This window comes from Diadema antillarum, unplaced genomic scaffold, assembly GCF_040938485.1.
Source record: "Diadema antillarum isolate AM-2024a unplaced genomic scaffold, OU_Dant_1.0 seq00000243_RagTag, whole genome shotgun sequence".
NCBI classification, from domain to species: domain Eukaryota; kingdom Metazoa; phylum Echinodermata; class Echinoidea; order Diadematoida; family Diadematidae; genus Diadema; species Diadema antillarum.
This window is the reverse complement of record NW_027271287.1, coordinates 482,501-507,295: the sequence shown is the minus strand read 5'-3', so window position 1 is coordinate 507,295 and position 24,795 is coordinate 482,501. Positions and strand designations below refer to the sequence as shown.

Below are 24,795 nucleotides of genomic sequence, written 5' to 3'. Positions count from 1 at the left end.
TTGTGTGCCTTTTAAATGATACTGATTGATTGTGTTATCATTAATGTATAACTGCGTGTTGTCTCATCAAACTTTAAAAATGATTTATCTGTTGATTTAGTTTAGATGAACCCTTTAATGTCATTTGAGGGCACTTGTCAGGACTCTTATGTCTAGACACTTTCTATTGAACATTGTTTAAAGTATAAACACTATACTTAATGAAATTCAAGGTCGAAGTGAATTGGTAACCTGATAGCCATGTTCCAGGGTAGGAGCAATTACATTGTACAGATAAGAGGTAGGCAGGAAGTGTGGCAGGCTTGATTACATTTGTATATAATTTTGCCAGTTATACAGTGCTCACCAATTAATGGGGAACCGCTTTAGCGGGAACCCGCTTAAGTGCAACAAAACTTGATGTAACAGATTTTTCATGGGTTATTTCCACCACTTAATCAGAAGCATGAACCACTTTATCAGGACAAATCTGGCTGAAACACTTTCATTTGTCTGTGTATTAATATCTAAATATGATGTAAATCCTTAGAAAAAAATCCAGGGATTTCATATCCCAATACCATAGCACAGAGGAGGTCTTATCGAGTGTCACCTTATCGTGTGTTGTCAGCTTCTACTCATGCACCGTTTACACTGTACCACCCCTTCACTGCGATATGGAGAGTCACCTTCCCCACGTGCAGCCCATACTCTCCCTGTTCGTGCACAGTATACATGCATGCATTGTGTGAGTTTGTGTGTGACAGTATAACAGGGGGCATGGATATGAGCAAAAATGTGTTTGTACAATTGTCACAATCAGTGTTGTTGCAATGTGCATGTTGTTCACATGGTAAACAGTGTGTGGAAGTTGGAATAGCTGCCTCTTTCTCTGCATTGATAGGGTAAGCACCGTGACTTGGTATGTACCTTGAACTCTAAAAGAGGATTATTTTGTGGATCAAATGAATGAAGGTTTGTTTCGATGACGCATTTGCCAAAATCGTAAGACTAAAACTGTGTCTTTTCTTATCACCGTTTTGTGTCATGTCATAGCGCGCATGTATTAATTTGTTGCTATGGTTATCGGTGGGTTTGATAACTGTGAATGGTTTAGTGTAATGCCCACATACTGGGCTTCATGGGCCAGTACCAGCCCCCATTTAAGCGGGAGCACCGCTTAAACGGGAGAAAAACTTGTCTCCCGACCCTTCCCGATTAAGCAGTGAGCACTGTTCTGACACCATTGGTTTTGTGTGCCAGAAGACCTCTTGACACTGTTAACATTGTCTCCAATCCTGTCATTTAAAGGCACATTTTAAGAATGTTTCCAGTTTACATAATCCGAGTTGCATGACTCTAAAAAGTGCTTCTAGACTCTCATCAACTGTAAAACACGGAACTATAGATGATTAGGATTTAAAATGATTTAATGCTAATACCTTCAAATTAGTGAAAATCTACAAAGACCACATATTCGATAATCTCTTAGACAGCTGTGTTCAAATAAACCATTCGAGAAGTAAAACACAATAAAAAAGAAGCATGTTATGATGGTTATAATTGTTTGTAGATCTCTTGATGATGACAACAGAAGTATCAAAACCTTTTGTCATGCTGTAGGTGCTTTTTCATATATTCTACCATCACATAGCTGAGTCAGCAAAGTTCAGCAATTTGGTTGGTTTTTTTTATCGGTATCGCGAGGCGATATCTTGCTTGATATCAGCTATACATGCGATAGGGAGAATTGCGTCGTCAGGTGTATCACACGAAACCTAGAGACCTGTCACGATTGTCCCACCATCTCATAGTAAGATTTACAGCATGAGAGAGTGAGGGAAAAAAAAATCTACACATGCAGAAGTCTTCCAGACCGTCTTCAAATTTAGAACCTCCACTCTATCTTTAGTCATCAATTGCCTGACATTGTGATTACCATTTTGTATTATCTTGTGCTTCAGATATGTTTGTTTGTTGTCTGTTGTTTAAGGGTGATGGCCAAATATTGTGAAGTTTAATAGAATGCCACTGAATCCAGTCATGCTACATCCCAGATTTTGAAAAAGCTGATGATCAATCATGTCGTGTGCACAGACATACAGGATAATCATTCTGTGCTTGTATTTTTGGGTTTTGAAAGTTTGACATCACATCACTTGAATGGAGTGCAGACTTCTCAGAGCTACAGCCCTCATATTTTTATTTACTTATTTTATTCATATATTATTATTATTTTTGCATTTATTCATTTTTTTTTTTGCATGGCTGCACTGCTTTAACCCTTCGGGGATCCATTCTAATTGTGTACTTCGGACTGGGTCCCTGGGGATTTACAATGATGTACTCAATTCCATCTTCAAAGGGTTAATAATCCGCCGATCACTGGGAAAACAAATGAGCTTGTGATGCGGGGTGACGGGTGCTGTTGAGAATGCCGCAATGTGAGCGCCGTTTCAAAAATGAACCATGCCAACTGAGTTGGTATCTGTGATATGCACTTTTGCTAATTACCACGGTAACTCATTTTGTCTTGCCTATTTTTTTCTTCGCTATATACACTTCAAAGAGCTAGCAGGTTATGACACCTAGTATTGTGTAATGCTGGGTCATGCAGCAAAGCAATAAAAATGCAGAAACCAAAAGGGAAACAATGCAAAATGAAGGGAAACATCAAGTACATTCAAATTACAACATAATTCTGTTTTTATAAGCTGGTATGAAATCTTTAAGAGACAATCAACACAAAACATATTGAGAGAGAGAGAAGAGTTTGGTGTACTATAAGGATAACAAAAATACATTCATGTATGATGATATGCCATGTTCATATCTTAGGTAGATGAATTGTGTGGGGGCTGATTTTTTTTTTTGTCCTTGTTTGTTTGTCTGTTTAATGTCTAGTGATGAAGTATTTACATTTTCCCCTCACATTTCATCTAGAATATTGCACATCACATACTGTAATGATAATTGAGGACAGTGTTACAAATCTGTTAATATTTATTGTACAGTCAATGACAATAATGCTTTAAAGCCACTCTGTACCATTTGCAGATTAAAAAAACCCAACAGCTTAAGTGCTTCAAAATGGTTCAAAAATGTGAGTTAGGGGCAGATTTATTGTTAAATATACAAAATGCAAACAATAATTTTATTAAACATTTTCTAGAATAAACCATCTATAGTAATGTTTTTTGTTGTTGTTTTTTAGAAAATTAGTGATATCTCCCTATACACTTGTATTAGTGGTTTTATTACAAAGTTTTATATGTTAGGTTGTTTAGTAATTCAACTGAACTAAACATGTGCATCAAATGTGATAACTTGAACATTTTTTTTAATCACTGCTCCCAATGGTAAACAGTGGCTGTAGTATTCATGAAGAAAGTATTTAAATGACAATAATGGATACAGTAAATGTGATGGCACACACACACACACACACACACACACATACACACTGATTTAACTGCAAATGACAATCAGATGAATTAAATGAGGCAGTCGTTGAGCATAGAAGGATGTGTGTCGTAACGACACACACCCTTGTGAGGCTCGCTTTGATAAACCGAGAGATGAATTACACGCATCCGGACAGTTACGACGCGGACACAGTCATATTGTGGACGTGCCAATTGAAAAAAAGTGTCCCTCCTGTGGGTATCAATTTGACATTTCCAACGCTGCTATTTTGCATACATGCGCCTCCTTGACACAATTCCGGCATGGCATCTCAGATGGAGCCGGAGAAAACAGTGCAATTTGTAATTGAATCATTTCAAGTGGACAGAAGTTGCAGCAAAACTGTCATTCAAAAACAAAAAACAAAAAGAAGGAAGGAAGGAAGGGAAATATATACAGGGCAAATACGTATCTATATGTTTTGCCCCTAATTTTAAGTTATGAATATGCTGCAGTGCTGCGTTTATCTCCATATTCACTAGAATTGGCCAAGCAGACTAGTGGTACACTGTATGCCTGCAAAGTGATTAAAAAAACAACAACAGACATGATTTCCATAGAGCAATTTGTTTTTCAAATGCTTTAGAAATGCTTTTGAAATGTTTGCTGTAATGTGGAAAAGAAATATAGCTGTATTCATCCGTCTCTCTCTCTACAAAGGCCTTGTTATAAGTCAAGTTGCTTTGACGGATTTTGTGCTCCATCTGTCATGCTACCCCCGGGCAATTTACCTATTTGGATTAGCCTGCCTCTTTGTGAGAACAGTCCAACCAAATCCTGATCAGATTTGGCACATTTATATAAGCACAGTGGTGGTTTAAACTTGAGAAGTATGTTATACAAGAGCTGTCATTGCTGAAATACTCGGTAAGGGCAAGGTTTTTTCATGCCGTGACCACAAATTCAAGTCACGTTGGGTTCTTGGGCTTCTTTTCTTTTCTTTTTTTTTTTCATCTCCATTGTATTGATGCTCTGTCATCAGTCAACCAAGGACTAATTCCCTCAGGAAATGCTGGATAGAAATCAGAAGCATACTATTTTTTTTTTCTCAGCCCTACTTACCTAAGACGCTGTTCATGCAATGTAAATTAATCTGTGGCAAGATCGTGTCTCCATGTGCTGTCGATAGCTTGGCTTTATTTACAACCATCATAGGAATTTTCAGTGCTGTCAACTTGCAAGATCCTTTCCAGAAGAGGAGGTGTATTATTTCATAATCACTTCTGTCTGCGAAGTAATTCCGTGAGAAAAGCAACTGCCTATCAAAAAGCCTGGCAGTGTCTATAAATGATGCATATATGTGGAATTGGGACGATTAATGGTTTTTGATGCGAGGCTCTGATTAGAAATAACAGTCTCGATATTAGCCTGAAGATAAGTAGAGAACGACAAATCCTCCAGGAATGTCAGGGACACTGTGAACTTCATATCGAGCACAAGGCGGGCGATACGGAGGAGAGATGCGTGCTGCAATTTGGAGTATTTTCTCAGATCCTCAAGTGTTGCCCTTATTAGTTGTCATTTCCCGCGGGGATATCTTCGACTTTTTTCTTCCTTTGCCGTGGGGAATCCGCAAAGGAGATTTCAAGGAGAATTCCTGCAAAACATGCTGTTGTCCTCGTCATACTTCCCCGCAATCTTCGAGATTAATTCCCGCATGTTCCCATCAAACATTTGCAGAATGCATGTCTTGTGACTAACATGCTGTTCAAATCAACTCCCTCAGTAGGACAGAAAGTAGGTTAAGACACGTCTTTATAATTGTAAGTATCGTAGCTTTTCTTCTTCTTCTTCTTCCCGGCAGATGAGGATTTGCATTATTTTGTTTAAATTACTACAAAATTTCATGCTGTTTATTTTGTATTGTTAATATGTGATATTCATATGACAATGTTTTGTGTGGTGATATACATGTAATGTAGCACAGTGAGTTCTGACGAATATCATGGTCTTGCGGTCTTGCACCATAAAATGCTAAAACAAAACATATGTTGAGTTTATTAATTGAATTCCCTCACTCCTGCCCCCCCCCCCTCATTTTTTTATCAAAATCAGTATATTAATATCTAGTTTGATCTGAATTGAGTGTTTTCCAAGGATGATTACGGTTCATGTTTTTGTTTTTGTTTTTGCAGGATTTTGGTCACATTTGATATGACACTATGATATATGAATATGTCATGATATGACTTGATCAGCCTTTTTGTTTTTCGTTTGGCTGTATGTTTTGCTTTGCTTGCACACTCTTGCTGATTTGTAAATCATGCGTGGATTTTACAAAATCGATCTGTTTGTATCACAAATGCTGTGGATTTTAAGGACATCACAGGAACCAATCAAACTGCAGACAAGGCAGTTCAACATCCTAGCATACTGCCATGCTGTTAACCCTTTCCATGCCAGACACATTGGACAGTGTGTACAATGCTATGAGGTTTTCTTTGCCTATCAGCGCTCAAAGCACCCAAAGGGTTGAAGAGAAACATACATGGGTAATTCCATGAAGTTGGGGCAGTGTCCATGTACAAGCATCGTGATATTGAAAAAATACATTTCAGCATAACTCAATATTAATTATGCTATACATTTATGTTTGTAGGCTTTACATTTGCATTGAGGCCACACATTTTCCTGGAAATTTTGTGCCATTTAGACTCAATTTTGATGAAGTTGTTAAACAATATGTAACAGTGTCCTGTAGCATCGTGACGTGTCCATGTAGCATCGTGATATTTTAAAATTTGGTCCTAAGAGACAAATTATGGCAATTAGCTTGACTAAAATTTGATGCAATATATGCATTTACAAGATATGAATGAGATAGCTAAATATCTCAAATTTCCTGTACACAGTTTTAATTTTAAAAGAAAATTACAAAATGTATCACAATGCTATGCGGTGTAACTTTTTGTTACATTTGGTGGACACCGCGTAGCATAGTGACACATTGTGTAATTTTCTTGTAAAAGTAAAACTGTGGAAAGGAGAGTTGAGATATTTCGCTATCTGACTAATCTAGTAAAAATGCATATTATATCAAATTTTGGTCAAGCTAATTGCATTAATTTGTCTTTTAGGACCAGATTTTAACTATCACAACGCTACATGGACACGTCACGATGCTACAGGACACCGTTACATATTGTTTTAATAACTTCATCAAAATTGAGTCTGAATGGCACAAAATTTCCAGGAAAATGTATGGTCTCAATACAAATGTAAAGCCTATTTACAATACATGTATAGCATAATTAGTAATGAGTTATGCTAAAATGTAACACTTTGTGCCCCAACTTCACGGAATTACCCACATGTATACATTGATATAGATTTCCTCTGGTGTTGCTAAAGATGTTCTCAGTTTGTCCCATCTGTGGGTGATTAAAGGACCTCATTCAATGACAAATCTTAGTGCCTTTTATATATGACTGAAGTTTGGTTGTTGTGGAGGAAGTTGGTGTGATTATTCCAGCATTATTTTTTCATCCCTGTTTTGGTTTACTCCATCTACAGCCTTTCATGATGTCAATTTCCACCTGTTGAGTAGTGTTCTGCCCCGTTCATTGATTATGCATTGCTCAGTTGAAACAACATCAGTAACAGTCTTACAACCATACATGTAAATCATCAGGAAGAAGGCTACTGTTAGATGGACATGCAGTTGTATGAGTTATAAAATGTTGACCTTAAAAAAATGTTGTACATTCGAACCATAGTAGACATCATGATAGAAATGAAATGTTTACATATTAGAGACAAAACTTTCTGTAAATGCTGGTACCATATTTGTCAATGATGTGCATCATCCAGAATTCAGAAGGCTTCCTTGCGTAGACAATTTCCTCATGCAGTTTGAAATTTGCTCAAACGCACAACCACATACAAACCAGTAGATCCTAAATTACAATATGCCACAGTGCGTGGAAAACGTCATGCGCGATCCCATTCCTCACACATATTTACGTCACAACGAAGCCCTGCAATTTTCTCTACGACTTTGCTGTACAGCAATACTAGCATAAACACCTCTGTAAAAAGCAATATGGCTCTAAAAGTGTTAATGTTTTCCAAAAGTGCTCAATGTTTTCAAAAAGTGCTCATGCGTTGCAGTCTCAGAATAATGTGGAGCACAGGGGGTTTCAGACCATGGCATGCCAAGAGCTGATGGTATACAACAAAGGTCTTTGGACCTTTATGCATCTGTACCTGTGTGTGTAAGAGGATCTTACAGCACCCTTGAGTGGTGATAAATGGCAGCGTTGACTCTCGAGATGAAGATGGAGATTGTCATTCCTTGGAGGTGGTCGCCATGACTACCTCCCTTCCTCTCCATGTTGGACAACATCAACCCATAGCCCCGCAGGAACCAGATGGGTGTGAGTTGTGCATAGTCTGCGGGACTTTCAAAATCCAATATGATATGAGTTAAGCAGAAGTCCAACCTAGCATTGTGTTGCCTGATACGATATGATCATTTTAACAGTCAGACCCTTCCTGCTCTTCCCCCACACCACCCCCCCCCTCCTCTACTCTCAATAGTTTGTTCTTTTTCTTTGATACTTCTTTTATTACTTTCACATCTTCTCCCTTTTGTGTACTTCCTCTTTTCATATGGGGGGGGGGGGGGGGGGGGGCAACGAGAGCAAGTTGACAAAGTTGACATTTAAAAATGAAATACATGAATTAGATTTAAGCTTAGTGAGGGTTTTCATCACAACATTCTGTATTGATGTCCGATATAAAGAGACATATTTGTATAATATCGTCTATGTGACCTTTATCAGTCATTTGCATAATGTTGTCAGTATGATACTTTTTTTTCTTCTGCCAGTGGAGGGTGATTTTCTGTATTATCAGACAATGGAGAATCTTGAATCTTGAAGTAGAAAAGTAAGAGAAGCAGATTAGTAGATGAATGAGAAAAATTAGATACATACTGCAAAACTATGTTGTACAATTTCATAGTGCAAAGGAGATTTTGGTAAATCTTTTAATGCTGCTGTTGAGCACCTTTCCTTTTTGTTTCACATGTAAAATTTCACTGATTTTCATTTCTTTTTTCTCAAATACTTGTCCAAGGATGGATAGTATGTGCTAAGAACGACATACAAAAATGTATTGTTCTGTAGCTTTATACCAAGAATGGGTCTGAAAAAAAAAATCTTGGAGGAATATAAAAATTGTGAATTTTTGTGTATAAAGCAAATAGAGACTTGCTCAACACCAAGACACTCAGAAATGATTTTGCACTAAACTTGTAATGTTTGGTAACTTTTTAAATGTGTCCAAGACATATTTTCCACATTTTTTGCTGATCTATACTTCTCTGATTTTTTCTGTTTTCATACAAAGCTACATAACCTCGGGATGAACTTTCCCTTTAAGACTGTGATGGTGGGATTTACAGAGATCATTATTCCAAGAAATAGCTTTGAAAAACGGAGAGGGGGAGGGGAAATTAAGAGCAAGAAAGAGATAGAGAGTATGTAGGCAGACAAAATGTAATGCACATGTAGGGCATCTTAATTGTATTTTGGAGGTAATCAAATTTTTCAAGCTGACTCAGCGAATGAGGGCACGTTAATGGCGGTTATTGAGCAAATCTAAGGCAAATTCTGAAACTGTGTGCGCAGAATTAAATGTCAAATTTGGCCTGCAGCCTCCTCCAGTGGAGCATCCGCCATTATTCCCTTTGTTGGCTGTTTTGAGAATTTAGCGCTAACTTCAGGCAAGAAATTTGTTTTGTGTCACTTGCTAATGAACTTTAATTATGTTTGTATGTGAGGGTGAATGGTTGTTTACTACTCTTTTCTGTGAAAAGAAGGAAGAAATAATGCCACTTCCACTCAACTGATATACCCTTTGCAGTTACATCACGCATAGGATCCTGCTTTTGTTGTTACTTCCCCGACTTGCCGCCAGATATTTTTTTTTGTATTGTAGTGATTTAGAATGTAGAATACAATGTACTTTCAAACCCAGTTTCTGGTACTTGACCGGAAAACAAAGTGTCATCTGTTTTTTCCCTACCTCACTGCGTGTGCCAAAGACTAGGCTGTGAATGTTTACGGAATGGGAAAGCCGCATTTTTCAAGATTGTGGTAAATGCACTGGTACCTACCGACATGGCAGAGATATCTGTCGGAACCAGCAGGAAATGATCTGAGAAGTGAGAAAAGCATGGTTTGAGGATAGAGGATCATCTGCCACAAGAGCATAGGATGTCACTGCGTCGATTTTGGTTCGAAGGATTGTCATTTGTATGTAAGGCTCTTTTCGCATGTACCATGAGTGTGTAATTTGAATCTGAAACTGCAGAATCCGTGAAGAATTCCTCGGTCATGTGTAGGAACGATAATTCTTATCATGGTTGTCTTCGTAATTATAATTCAATATCACAATTAAGTTTCTCGATCAGTGTGAAAACAGCCTCATAAAAGTTATCTAGACGAAAGAAGTTATGTGAATTAAAGCAAGGAAGCAGAGGCACCAGCTGATCAGTGAATATTTCAGTGCAATCTGTCGAAGATCAAGGAAAAATGTTTCTTTCGAGAGAACTCGTTGCTCATAAACATTGCTTTCCAAAAGTGCCAGAACAGCAAAAAATTTGCCTACGAAAAGGCAAATTAGTTACTACTTTCTATTTCTAAATTGCCAAAATATACGTCCCTCTATTTTTGTACATATCTCCCCATTTAAGAATAACGTCCAAACTTGCAAACTTCTTGCATTAGCACTTTTAATGCAATATATGCTATTTTATTTCAGGCAAAAAGGAAGGAGTTAAGTAAGTTTGCAATAGTCATATGGTTGAAGTATGAGCATTTTACAGATCTAGATGTCTTTGGTGTTTTAGAATAAACATTTTGTATTTGAATATAAAGTCACACGTACACTGTATCTTTCACTGAGAATAGTTGCATAAAGGGAAAGTCAATGATATTAAAAAAATCAGGTTTTGTTGAATGATATCAAGATTGTCTGAAATGTTTAAATTTTAGAGTATTTTTGTTTTCATGAGAATATTTAACAATGTGTGGTCATATCATTGTTGGTGATTTTCTCCTCCTGCCTGATTTTGTACAATGTTAGTGCAAAAATGTGGAAGTATCATAGTATACCTGATTTATCCTGAATTCAAGCAGAAAAGTATTGATTTTCTCTGTATTCAAGGAAAGCAGAATGCAGCAAAAATTACGAGCATTGTAAACGTGTGAGAATTAGTGCAGCTAAACCAGACACATCACTTTCGTGTTTTTATTTGATGTTGCAAACAGTTGTCCAGTGTTGTGTTTTCCCTATCTTTTGTGTCACATTCACTGATTTCTTTTGTCTTTTTTGAGATTTCGATGTATATAGTACATAGGCTCCTTCCTTTTTTCTTTCTACTAGCTTGCTGTGACTTGCACAAACAAACATTACAGTGATACGTTTTGTCATTGTTGGTTTACGGATGAAAGACATGAGTTTGTATTAAGACACTCAGGCAGAAGCACATTTCGTCATTCTGGAATGTCTTAATGCCAAAAAATTTGTTGCCATGTCAACATCACTGACACAGTAAGTTCAGAAACAGATAGTATTAATAATAATTCCAGATTTTCAAAAGGTCTTTCGGAAAGTGTTTCTATTAGAATAATTGGGAGTGATTTGGAAAAGAGTTGTTGTGTCATATTAATTTCTTTATGCCGATCCAGTTTTGCATGGATCGTTGGATGAGTGCAAAGAACATTTGCTGTTGTTTTTTGCTTCATTCACCAGCATCTATGATGTAATGTTGCATTGGTTGCTTAGCAAATAAAGGCCACACATGGACTCACATACACACACACCCACACACATACACACATTTAAATATATATGCACACACATAACGGTACATATAATGTACACAACCATTAGATATCAAATAGCTGTGTGCTATTGTGCTGCCCATAAAAGACTTGCACAGGTCCGTATCGGCACAATGCGCACACAATTTGGCGGACACTGGCGCAATTAATTTGTGCAACTCTCTCAATCGCCATGGCGACAAACTTGTTTTCAGACAGCAGATGAAAACACATATGTATATGCACTCGTGAGGGTAGGAGGTAAGGGTTATTATTGCTGTACGGACCTTATGTAAATGTAGAATAGCCCATACTGTCTTATGATTTCCTTTCTGTATCTGATTCATCTTCTTTTTTTTTTAAGGGAGGATGAGGGTGAAAAAAAAAAATAGTTTGTTCGTGCAAAGGTTATCTGTCGTTAACTGTCATCATTGCATCCCCTCGTGGACATCATTCCGGGGGACAGGATTTATGGCCTCAGCCTCACGCAATTCTGCAAGGCAATTACTTGTGTCGATGAATACTTGATGGAGATGGACTACTAGTTCCTCTCTCTCTCTCTTGCTCTTCCCCGATTCATCTCCTTCTGTGGGCCTGACGTGAGGATGTCCACGTCCACGTAGGCTTCATTTACTTGATCAAGAAACAACGAATGGTTCTCCCGGTCCCCACGCTCTTCATTTAGCGTATTTTGTGTGTGTGTGTGTTCAATATTTTGGCGCAGTTACACCCGAGATGTTGTCTTCCAGCAAATACTGAATGCCTTTACCATGTGATGTTTTGTAAGAGTGATAAAATGCTTAATGAGAGCCTGGTGTCACGGACATTATTATCTCTTTGAGTACTTGTTGTCGTCCATCCAGTCTCCATCTTTTCATACTTTGGCAGGTACTCATTGGAATCCACTTCGCCAGTATTAAGAGCACTAATGGATTGATTTTTCGTCCTTCCCATTCTTGCAGGCTCCAACGCACACACGACAAAATTGCCGCAGCCGCCCGACCTGCCGAGATAATTTGCCGGGCGTGCGTCGATGAGCCCGTGATGTTGTGGACGGCCTCGCGGGACGGCAGCACGGTAGTATTCTGCAGAGAGCATCTGCAGCCAGGTTCTCATTACCAACAGTTGGATGGAGGAGAGATGCGTTACATGTACTGACTGAGCCCCACTCTCAGGAAATAATTGGATCATATGAAGACAAATATTTGGAGCTGTTTGACCCAGAACAAGGCTCAACTTGGGGAATATTAAGTTCTTGGCTGCTTACATGCAAGAGCAGATTCTTTAACAGGAATAAAAGGAATCGTTTTGAGCCTCTCCTGCTCAACTTGGAGGGAGTCAATATTTCCGCATCTTGGCAGGAGGATCGAATGCTGTTGGATATTTGGATTACGTGTGTGCGACACTTTGACCCCTGCCCTGCTGACACCAACAACCTCTCATCTGTGGACATGGAACATGTGACACGCGGAGACGAGTTCACATGTGGAGATTCGGCCAAATGGGCACCCTCTTTGGACACATCCGAGAGATCGTAGACATCGCAGGCAGAGTCACATGATACACCGTCTTGTGCATCACGCGAGCATGTTAAGATTTCACGAAATCGACGAGAGGATCAATCTTTGCACTCGGTTTCTTGCTTGTTCTGAGGATTACGCACAGGTCTCAAATTTGCATTTCTCAGAGGATATCCTCATATGAGCTTTACTGCCACACAAGTAGACTCAGTGACCTCGGCACTTCTAGACCCCTCGTGGACTGTTTATTCATGCGGAGCTAGTCAGGCAGCCGATTTGGCCCCGACCAAATGACGCTGTCAAAGGCAAAAGAGATGGACAACATCTTCACTGGCCGGCTGACCAGCCTGCCACCTTTGACCTCAAAGGTAGTCAAGGTCATTCTCAGCTGCTGCAAGTCAGGTGAGTAGTGACCAAGTGGCATTCCATATACATGTAATTTTACCAACTTTCTGTTTTTATTTTGATAAGATTAGTCATTTAGGGGGAGGGGGTGTCATCTTTTTTTGTGTGTGTGTGTGTGTATTGCAGAATTTTTGTGTGTGTTTGTTTAGCTTCAATTTGACACTTTTTTTTTCTAGCAGGGATGGAACCCTTAATTGGTTTTCTTCCATAGGGATGTAAAGAGATAAACAGAGTTTCAATTTTTCATTATCATAATTATCTAAAGTAGGCTTGTGATCTGCTTGGGATTTTCAGCAGGGATGCTCGGGCTGATTTGTTTAGTTTTAAATTTATGACACTATCCCAAGGGGTGTCGGAGGTAATAAGTTTTCATTCACTTATTCATGGGTCAGTCTAGCTGTTGCAGATTCTGGTGGTCAGTTTAATCAAGAAGAGTAAAAATGACAATGTGAAAAGGGACTTTCAGACTGTTGGACAAAAATTTTGCATTGTCTGAAATGAAGTTTCAAGTCTGAACTTTCACCTGTCATGCAATGAAGAGTATAAACTTCTTTCAGGAGATGAACTTCTTTAAGAGTATGAATTTCCTCAAGTGTAGCATACAACACGAATTCATTGATTTAAATTGGACAAAATGCTAGCAGCGGCACACACCTCTACGTGTGCTTGTGTGCTAGCAGCTGTTCTGTGTTTGAGGAAACATATGGATTTTATTGGCAGTGTCCACATTAAACAGCATTTTAATTTCTCAATCTGAGGTCTGTGTAAGTGGACATTTTGTTTAATTGCATGCCATCAATCATGACTTTCAGTCTTTTCGGTAAGATTATTTTTAGCCTGTTTTGAGGCGTGCAATCAACAGATGTGGGGGTTGGTTACAGGTGTTGACAAAGGATAGCCCCATACATTCTCTCATTGGAAAATGAAACGTCATGGTAGTGGAAACTGCCAAATCACTGCTACAGCAGAGCAGAGCCTGAAACACTCGTGTCCCTGATAGTTCTTGGTCTATGTATAGATTTTGAATGATTTTTATATTATATAATTATGTATTATATCTCTCATGATGTCTCCAAATGTGGTATCATCCTAAAATGCCCTTACGCTTTCTTTCTGGCTTTTTTAAAGATTATTTTCTTGTGTATATCTTTTGTTTTGTTTTACTGTAATACAAAAGCTCTGTATTCTTCTAGTGAACTGTCAATGTAACATATCCTTGAGGTGTTATTCTTTTATTTTATTATCTAATTATTTATTTGTTTATTTACTTACTTATTTATTTATTTATTTATTTATTTATTTATTTATTCATTTGCTTTTGGAGTTTATTCATTTATATCTTTCAATATGGCTACATGTAGTATTCTTGCATTCTTTTTTTGAACTGTATTTCTAGCTTTTCAAGCATTCTCTTTAGATTTTGTAATGCTTGTGTTTGATTGTTTGTTTGTTTGTTGTTGGTGCTTGCTCAAATGTGATGTCATTGTGTTCAATAATCCGGAGTGAGCTTACTGGATTGATGTGCATCGTATGGATGGAGACTGCTAGATGAGTAGATAACAAAGAATCTCACCATCTTGGATGGTGGATGTCGAGTGATGTCACAGCCTGGTCTGATCTCGCTGCTGGCTAAACAGTGCCTCACGACAGGCTGGGGATGATGCGTTGTCAGGGCGACGGCTGGTAGTCAAACTTCACCTTCATCTTTATTTTGTTACCTCTTTTAAGTATGTTTCTTTTTTATCTCTGGCATCTGAAGATCCCAGCCTTTGTGACTCTTCACTCCTTGTCGCCTCCAGGAAGACTTTGGATTTCTGTTTCCGTTTTACGACAGCTGTTTACCCCTTTTCCCTTCTAATCCTTTCATCCCCTTCTTTTTTCTTCCTTTTCTTCTCTCTCTCTCTCTCTCTCCTCTCTCTCTCTTCTCTCTCTCTCCCTTCTCTCTCTGTCTGTCTCTCTTCTGTTGTTATCATCCATTGTACATTGTATGTCTTTTCGTGATCCCAGAATTTCTACTCTGTAGTCAGACGGTGTTGTCTCCACCATTAGTTTCTGCATGCAAATTCCATTGATTGGGGCATCACAAATAAAAATGGGGCACAAAGATCTGTTTTCTTTTATTCCTTCCTTCTTTCTTTCTTTCTTCTTCTTCTTCTTCTTTTCCTTCTTTGTGTGCATTTATCAACTCACTTCACATTTTTCAGGGAGTTTTGGGGAGTTGATTTTTGCAAAGCTGTTTGGATTATGGGGTTAGAAACGCATTTCTGATATGCCGAAAAAAGTGTGATCGCAAACACGTTTTTTATCCAGAAAGGTGTTTCTGTAGAGTTGATGACCGCAAAGTCATTTTGGAATGCATTTATAGGTGGGACCTGCCCACACCAACCACTGCCAACTTCACATCTCTGCTCCTCAGGTCAAACTGCGCAATGGAGTTGTGCAGTGACAAGGCCCCTCAATCGACTCATGACAGAGTTGATGAATGCAACAACTCAAGAAACACGATCGGAAATGCATCGGCAAACCCATTCTCATAGTGGGTATTGACATGCGGTGAAAACGTGGGAAAGTTGATCAACTCAGCCCTTGTCTTACTCACTTTGTTTCTGTCACTCACTCTTGTTCACTTTCACTGCTATGTATTTCCATATTTCTGTTTTTTGCATCCTTATCTTGCTGTGCACTTTCTCTTTCTGTACAAAGTCAAGCTTGAGTTGTTGTTTGTGTGTGTGCATGCGTGTTTGTTTTTGCGTTTGTGTGCGTGTGTGTGTGTGCATGTGCTGAAGAACAATGATGTCTATAGTTTTTCAATAAGTTGGCTGCTACTCGAGGAACATTACCCAAATCCCATGACAACAATTATATTTCCAATCTAATCAGGCTGGCATGTGTGGTACCACTGCATGCCTGCTAAAGAGAGATCAGTATCAAAGTGTTTGCCAATTATCTAACCCTGTGAGCGCAGCCAGTGTATTCTCCTCATGGTGTTACCCTTGATATCATCTTTGTGTCTAGCTGTCTCCTTTTTTTTTTTTTTTCAAATTATTAGAAGTAAGGGCACCCTTTACACTTATTGTAGGTACTGCATTATGTTGAGTTAAGATCGTTCAGAAAAAGAAAACAAAAAAGATCAAGTGTTCTCTTCAAGCAGTTTTATCGCTAGCCTTATTTTGATCCAGTAATGTGAGCAAGTGTTCATTTGTAGTTTGGATGTTTTGGGTTTTTTTTTTTAATATGTCATGTGGTGACTTGTTAGAAAAAATTGCAGCCTGCTTACAATTTTCAGAAATAATGATTCTTGATGTTGTCCTCAACCGTTGCCAGAGGGAGGGGGGCACTGCAGTTGAAGTACTCTATCATTGTCTTCTTTTTGGTTTCTTTTATCGTGTAAAGCAATGATGCTCTAAGTTTTTGTGCTCTTATACTTACTTTGCCCTCTACAGATACCATACAGGAGAGGCTGACACTCCTACGTGATGCCGTTCCAGAATTGCAAAGATTTTGTCAGCAGTATGGTCTTGACTTCCAGGTAAATAGACAATCTTTTTAAATGTTTTTTTTTTCACATTTTCCTACAGAAGCCACACATGATATCCTACTTCATGAATTTCCTGTCCTTACTCTTGTTACTGTGGTTCATTTGGTGTTTTCTTTTTTTTCTCTATCTCATTCTAACTTCCTCTTTTCCTCGGAAATTTGAGTTTTGGGAATATTGCTGGAAATCCATTGTCGAGTATTTAGTTGATTGTATTCTCGGAAAACCGCTCCGTATCTTGTTTCCCAGCAGAATTCCCTCCAGAGGCCATTTTGTTGGTTTGATATGCAAATTGGCCGACAATGATCATGCCGAGTGCATTCATTATCTAACCCATTGACGTCAGTATTTCTTCGTTGACACTGAGCACTCTCCTCTAAATGTTTCGTGCAGTATGAAATACATCACTAGTGCGGTAAAAAGAATTCTGATGATTTAAATTGTTTATTTTTCTTTACAGTTTCATTGTCATAATCTTATGGCATAGGACCATATGCTCATTTTGTATGACGTGTACATTTTGGACATATCATTAAGTTATTATTCTTGGAATGTTTAATTCATTACTACTTTCAACCTAATGAAATGCACTTTCTAAAGCTTATATCTATCCATGAAGATGAAATGAACCATTGAGTAACAACAGTAGAGTAAGCATCATCACAGTAGACTCACAATAGTCCCCTTTCACAGCTCACATTATTGAGCAAGACAATACTATGGTGGCTCTCCCAACCTGTGTGGAGAAGCAGAAAGACCCACGAACAGTGATGATGAAAATGATATCCATCGCGAGGACTGATTTTCTAGTAGGCCTGAAAATAGCAGTTTGGAACAGCTCAAATTATTATTTTTTTTTATTATGATGTTTTCTGGCATACAGGAGCTACCCTTTTTCTTCTATCAAGACTCAAAATTTGAAAGCAAGAAGATAAATTTAAATGGTGTTTTTAATGATTTTTGTGGACTGATGTATCTATTGTCTCAAGTTGTTCTCCTCCATTTTTCACCCTTAATTGCTTGAAAGTAAGCCTGAAAAACCCAACAAAGTTTCAAGTTTACAGCCATTTGTAGCTTTAATTCTTTGATGTGATCATGAATGAAATGTCGTTAGTATGGGTATACCAAATCTTACATTAATCTGATTATCCCTTCAAAATGGTTGCCATGGAATTTAAATCCCTGTGTTGTTCCACACACAATAGAGGATGACCTTGCGCTACTGAGCAGACCCTGAACTCCAGAGCTCTTTTTATCCAAAGTAACCTTCATCCATGCATATGTTTGTGTCATTTGCTTTGATGGATTATGAACATCAAATCTTAGTTGTAGTCATATATATAATCTCTTCAAAGCATAGTGTTTCCTCTTTCAGAATTTGACCCTAAATAAGATTTCCAATTTGAAAAACTTTTTTATTGGTTTCTTGTGATATAGGGTAACACATAGAATTCAAACAAAATACCAGTGGCTGTAGCGAAAAAGCATTGGACATAGAATACAGAATAAGTTCAAGGGTTTGTGAATTGGATGTGTGGTGTCATTAAATACATGGAATACAATTGCAGCATTATGCATGAAACCGGAAATGAGAAACAAATGTTGCAACTGGCCTGAACTGAACAATGCATTCAATCAAAATTCAGCATGCTGGTTATACCACTCGTTTCACTATAAATGACCACAGTGACTTTTTCTGATCAGTCGCCTAGCTCTTTTCCAAAGGCAGAATTGTTGGGTAGACCATTGCAACAGCAGTTGTTTATTCATTTCCGATATGTTATGCCCTGTTAGAAAGAGGAAGAGAGAAATGACCCAGAAAACCTGCCAAAGAAATGAGGTTTTCTCATTTGTTTTGAGCTAGTATGATCATAAATGAATTTTGTCGTTCAACTGTGCGGAAGAGGGAGTCAGAAATTCTCAGGCAATGAGCGTGTGAACTTCTCACATTATGCGGTTGAAGTTTGATGTGGCGGATACTAAGAAATGTTTCGCTTGTGTCTGAAAATTACTTTCAATTACCTCGCTCCTCGGTGTGCAAATTTTGTCATGCAGACTTTGAGCAAAATATTGACTTGTTTTAATTCATTGCTTCGGGATTACTTTGTGTCAAATAAAAACAAGAACTGACCCAGAAAAACAGGACAAGAACACATTGTTCATTTCTTTTGAGCTTCAAAATTTTAATGGAAAAAAACCTCCAGGAGTGTGAAGTATTTTGCAACTTCATGCAAGAATGAATATCAAAGAAATCCATGGCAGCCGATATGAACTACTCGCAGTATTAGTTCAGGGTTAGTCATGCCTGTAATACGACACATTTTTCTGTGCTGTCACGAAATTACTTCCATTTGCCTTTGGCCTCAACAGGCGGGGTTGATTTTCAAACCTTAATGGCATCAGGAGCTTTTTTTTTTCTAATATTTTTGCATCAGAAAACACACAACATTTCTGAAACACTGACCCTCGTCAAACACTTGCACACATGTGTGTTTACTCCTAAGGAAAATTTTCGCTTTAAAAAGCTAATCAAGAAGTGTTCAGAAATCAAAAGTTTGGTATCCTATCTACACATCTCGTGCTTCTGAACTTCAAAGTCAATTTTCTCAAAACTTGTCACAAGGTTTTTTCTGGTCATTGCTGTGGTAGTTTTTAACTCGTTGAAGACTAGTCCCTAGTGGTTTTTTTTTCAAACTCTGTGGTGTATTACTATAGGATTTGACACATAATGTTGGGAGACATTATTCTTCAACCATGCAAACTTTCATGACATTTCCAAAAGGGATTCGATATGCAACCTTTAAGCCCCTCAGCCTGCCCCATGGGTGACAGTGCTTGGTGCTGTCATGCTTTTATTTCAGTGCCGGGTTCATCCAGGGGCTAGAGATGGGTGAACTTGGTAATAATCACCTACACATATTAAACACATCATCCCAGTCTTAATCTGCCTCACTGAGAAAATTATGCACATGATGTAATGGACTCATTTGTCATGCATAGTGTTATTGCATGTTATCGGTGTTATCAATGAACTTGAATGGCACATTACAAAGCATGATGAATATCATTGCCACTTTAAAGCAGGAATAGTCTGAATTGCCCACAATGAATGTGTAAAACATTTAAGTTAGATGTGATGGTGAAACATTTTTGTGAGATGAACATCATATCAAACAGACAGCAATTTAAGAAAGGGTTTAGAGAATGAGTACAGCTACAGAATGCTGTTGCGATTGACAAATTAGATGTTTAGGCAACCTGATAGTATTTATATGTGTGTTTGTGTGTGTGTGTGTAAACTCCGTGTGAATGTCTCAGGAGCTTGCAAAAATGTGACAATACCTTTAAAATCCCAACTTTGCTGTCAGCCTATGTTATATCAAGAATGAATCAATAGCGCCATTCTGGCACTCAATCATTTTCAGCCTGAAGTGCGAGCAACAAGCACGAACGAACACATCCTTAATTGATTGGTATGCAGAAGCGTGTGAAATTAACATCATATAGGCAGTCTTCTGCGGCAAGTGCGTAATGAATCAGTGGGCGAGTGCCAGGGAGACAGGGCTACAACGAGATAAAGAGCAAACTGCTCTTAATGGATCAGCCATTACCGAAAAACTATGAGCTGTTATTCCTGTACATTACACGATTGTGTGCGTGAATGTTCTATAAACATGCAGCTGCATGACTTTGCTGCATGCAAAAATAAACTCATGGAGCAATTGTTTATCATTATTTTTTTAACATGCGTGCTGTAGGCATGTGTACTCTGTTGCCTGTGGGACTATCATTGAATATCAGAGCTTTCTGAAGATTCAAGAGGGCTACAGTTTTATCACATGTACATCAATACTTCTGTGCTTCGTTTGAGCTTTGTGTGCAAAATCAAATGCTTAGAGTTGCATTTCAGTGATTACTATAGTGTATTGATGATATTAAGTTATAAAGCAGAAATAAAAAACAAAATTGCACAGGATTTTTGCATTAGATCATTGCTACCCTAACTGCGCAATGTATGAAAAATTAGAAATATTCTGATTGGGTATTGAAGAAAAAGGAAGCAAAATCTGCTGGAGTTACATGATTTAACCATTTCAGTGAACGTTAGATGGGACATATATGTGCCATCTGCCATGAATGATCAACTATTTGTGTATCCTTACTGTAGCTTCATATAACACAATCACCATATTCATGACTTTTGCTTTGAGCGCCCAGATCACTTTTGTATGAACCTGCCATCGATCCATTGTGTTTCTAGTCCCTAATCAGGATGGTAGGTTGATAAAGTATGTATAAAAAGACAGACATTGCATATTAAAGTAGAGAGGCTTGCCATTTAGGACTGACAAACAGTGCTCTACTTGATTGAGTGCTGTTTCTAAAGCTCTCGCTTTTTATGGTAATCCTAGATCTGGATGCCATGAGATGGGGAAATTGTGGGTTGTACAAGACTTGCCAAACTTTGCTATTCCACAGATAAAGTAGATCACATGCATAGCGTGCAAGGGGCTAGCCTGATCAATGGGAAATTAGGGCCTACTGTGAAAGTGGAACATATTTGCAGTGCGGAAATTTTGATGCATTTCATGAGACATGAAACCATAACACAAAAATAAAAGCTTGCAATTTTTAGCTCATCGTATACAATATGAATTCATATTGTGAGTCCACAGAATTAAAAACATGAAAATTCATCGTACATGACTAAGCACCAAAAATCACTTGTGTGAAAAATTTCTATGTTTGCAGTACCTGCTATGCCACACCTTCATCTATTTCAGTATGTGATCTTGGTGTGTAAATCAATAATGTGTGTGTTTTAGTAAGCAGTGCAAATGTAACAAGTTACTGAAACAAGTGTAATAAGTGAACATTGCTCATAAGCAGTAAGATTACAGGAAGTTTTTGCACTCCGCAAATTTATGCATGACAATAAGCTCATAGTGTGCTCCGTTACTCTCAATGCAAATTAAACATTATATTGCTGTGCACTTTGTGAAAGGAAATTTTGTTCATTTCAAAACCAAATGTCTGATGTGTACATGAAACTTTGATGTAAAATTGCAGGTTTCACTGAGCCTGTCAGCTTGCAAAGTGTTGCATCTGGTAATTGTTGGCAGGCAAGCTTGTGGAGATTGCTACCAGCTGGCAGCTTACCTACCTGTCTACATAAGCTTGTCGCAAGCTTGGATTTATGAAGAAGCACCGCCTGGTGATACAGGATGAAGATGACATAGACTGCAACACACAGTTATATGATCCACTTCAAGGTTAATGCTGCAACTGGGTATTAAATCAGGAACTGGTGTTTTACATCTGTCATCATTTTACATCATGGCTGTCCTTGATATCAACCCTGTAAGATGGCCTCCTTCTTCTTTTTCTTTCCCCACTTCTTGTTTGTGCTGACCAGTTGGTGGACATGCACCAGGGACCATCCAACACGTCCACCAATGACCATGAGATGGCCGGACTACGCATCCAGGAAATCAGCGATGCGCACAAGATGTCCCTTGGACCGTTCTTTGTGGTAAGGCCGGGCGTGGGTGGGGCATGAGGGACGTGTGTGGGTGATATAAAGTGATCTGTTTTAGTTGGAGGCCCATTTACACGAAGATGTCTGCAAGTACTGTGAGTTGCTATGATTGCCGTTATCATCGCAGTCGGCGGGGAAAACAGGCTATCTGATGAGGCGAGTATTTCAGCTGTTGCTGGGGTAATGACTTTCAGCGTGCAACTCACAACAGTTGTAAACATCTTTCTGAGATGGGCCCTGAAAGAAGGAAAGAAGAACGAAAGAACGACAGTGAGAGCAAGGGACACAAGAGAAAGAAAAGATGGAGGAGGAGTTGGAGGAGAGAGAAGATTGAGTGAAATTATGTCTGGCAGCGAGAGAAAAAAACAGGAAATGTAATGTTGGATATTTTCAAAAATATTATCAGTCATATAATACAAATAAGCTACAATTCAGATGCTGCATAAGCACACTCTTCAGTTTGTGGTCAGGGTTTATATTTTTTTAGAGTCCTGAAAGCTATTAATGGTTTGTTTTTATTCATGATAATTATTTGTTCAGCCTTGCCCTACAGTCATTTCATTAATTATTTGTCTGTTTACCCGTAAAGCCAGTACATACTGTTCACAAGGCTAACATCCTTCAAATGATGAAAAACAGACAGCATTCAGATGTGACGTTACTAGTGGGCACAGAGAAGGAAATTGATCATAGATTTCTCAGCTAATGATTGCTGCCCATATTCAACAAATAATCATGGAGCAATATGTAAACTGAACGTACAGGCAAAAAGTGATAGAAGAAACACCCCAAGCAACCCAGAAAATGCAAAGCTAGTCATTTTAGACTTCAATAAGTTCCATTATGATAATTCACATCATGAAAACCAGAGTACCGGTATATGTATGAAGAAATGGGGGCCAGTGCATTGTAGTACTTTAAACTTGCAGTACACAATCACCCTTCCATAAGTAAAACTAATGGCGCCTTTGGTTCCTTCGTACTGCAGATATATAAACAAAGTCAATATTCATATGTTTTGATAGTTTGTCTTAAAATATCTTTGTCTTTAATATGACAAAATATAAACACATCTTTTATTGATGTGATCAGTAGGCCTATGTAATATGATCCCTTCCTGCTGTGAAAACCATGCAGATTCATGTGATGTCTCGTACCACTTTTTATTTTTATAAACATCACGTGGTACTGAAGCATTGTAGATTAGATTTTCCCTTAAATGACAAGGCGCTGTGATGCAGATAGAAACAGTATGTTAATGCTTGTAGGTGAGAGTTGGTACACAACATGCATCAAGTAAATGTTTGTATGTACATCGCGTACGCCGTTTGTCAGGGGACGACTTTACATGACGGCCACCCTCAAGGTCACGATTCCCCATCTCAAAGATGTCAAGGAGATGAACAGAATTTTTTTTTTTTTGGAGGGGAATGAAAATTCATGCACCCAACCTTATTGTCTGCAGTATGCAAAGTGGCCCTCGCCAATCCTGAGCAGTTTAGAGGAGGCAGCAGGCTGCGAGATGTAAAAACATGAGAACTCTGTCCTGGCCTTTTTTTTCCCCCCCGATTTGTAGCATGTCGTCCATACGTTGATGGTGGGTGATGCGTTCTCTTCTTTGGCATTTTCAGTAACAGATGTCCGCGTATTCATTCTTGCGGTCCACTCAGCTTCACTTCGGGCATGTAATTACATGGAGAGAACGAAAGAAAAAAAAAAGAAGATGCAGGGAGAGATGCAGGAAATTGATGGGTACCCACGCAAGGAGGTTGAGGGCTATGTCTTCTTCTTCTTTGTTCTTTATTTGTCTCCTCCCAACATGTTTTCATGCAGTGCAGCCTCGTCTGCTGACATCCACATGTGCTGACATGTGAATCTTTTTATTGGCTTCACAGCAATCACGCCCCCCCCCCCCCCACCAAAAAAAAAACAGTTCCAATTCCAGTGTTTACAAAAATAGAGTTTCCCATTATGTATTTCTGCACCAGTGACAGTGCGTACAAAAGTATGAGACAACAACTTATCATGAGAAATCCAACATTTTACATGTTTTCTCAAAAGAAGTGTAGCCTGCGTGACTTGCACATTAGAAATGTTTAAGAATTTTGTATTTTCACATTCTTTTAAGGACAGAAGATGTCACATTTTCTTTGAGTGGGAAGAAGAATTTCAAATGTAGCTGTGCATTCCATTAGATGGGACTTCCTGGCCAGTTTGAAGTTAGCTTAGCAAGAAAGAGTAAATTGTGACAAGCACAACAGTGAAAATTTGGTCAAAATAGGACTAAAAGTAAAAAAGTTATAAAATTTCAAAGATTTGCTCACTTTTGCATAGCAGTTTTTGAGCCATTGAAATGAATACAAGTCATAAACTTGTAAATGAGTGTGCTGATGATGTCATCAGCTCACAATTTTCCATTGATCGTGTACAAAAAATCACAAAAATCAAATTTTTCTGCTGTAAAAGTGTAAAATATAATTCGTTCTTTGTTGAGTATTCAACTTCAAAATAATGATCAGT

The 24,795-nt window shown here is 38.3% G+C and overlaps 1 protein-coding gene and 1 long non-coding RNA gene across 2 annotated transcripts in view; both read left to right on the top strand.

Moving 5' to 3' along the window:
- LOC139729453 (uncharacterized) overlaps positions 1-12,923 on the top strand; it is a 165,331-nt gene extending 152,408 nt beyond the window's left edge. Inside the window, exon 5 of the long non-coding RNA XR_011710870.1 lies at positions 12,239-12,923. This is a non-coding gene — a long non-coding RNA (uncharacterized lncRNA). The remainder of the gene's footprint in view (positions 1-12,238) is intronic.
- Positions 12,924-13,008: 85 nt separating this feature from the next.
- The window catches only part of LOC139729452 (NACHT domain- and WD repeat-containing protein 1-like), a 36,979-nt gene continuing 25,192 nt past the window's right edge, over positions 13,009-24,795 (top strand). Inside the window, exons 1-3 of the mRNA XM_071640375.1 lie at positions 13,009-13,198; positions 16,645-16,730; positions 22,153-22,269. Coding sequence (XP_071496476.1) covers positions 13,087-13,198; positions 16,645-16,730; positions 22,153-22,269 — 315 coding nt within the window. The 5' untranslated portion in view covers positions 13,009-13,086. The remainder of the gene's footprint in view (positions 13,199-16,644; positions 16,731-22,152; positions 22,270-24,795) is intronic.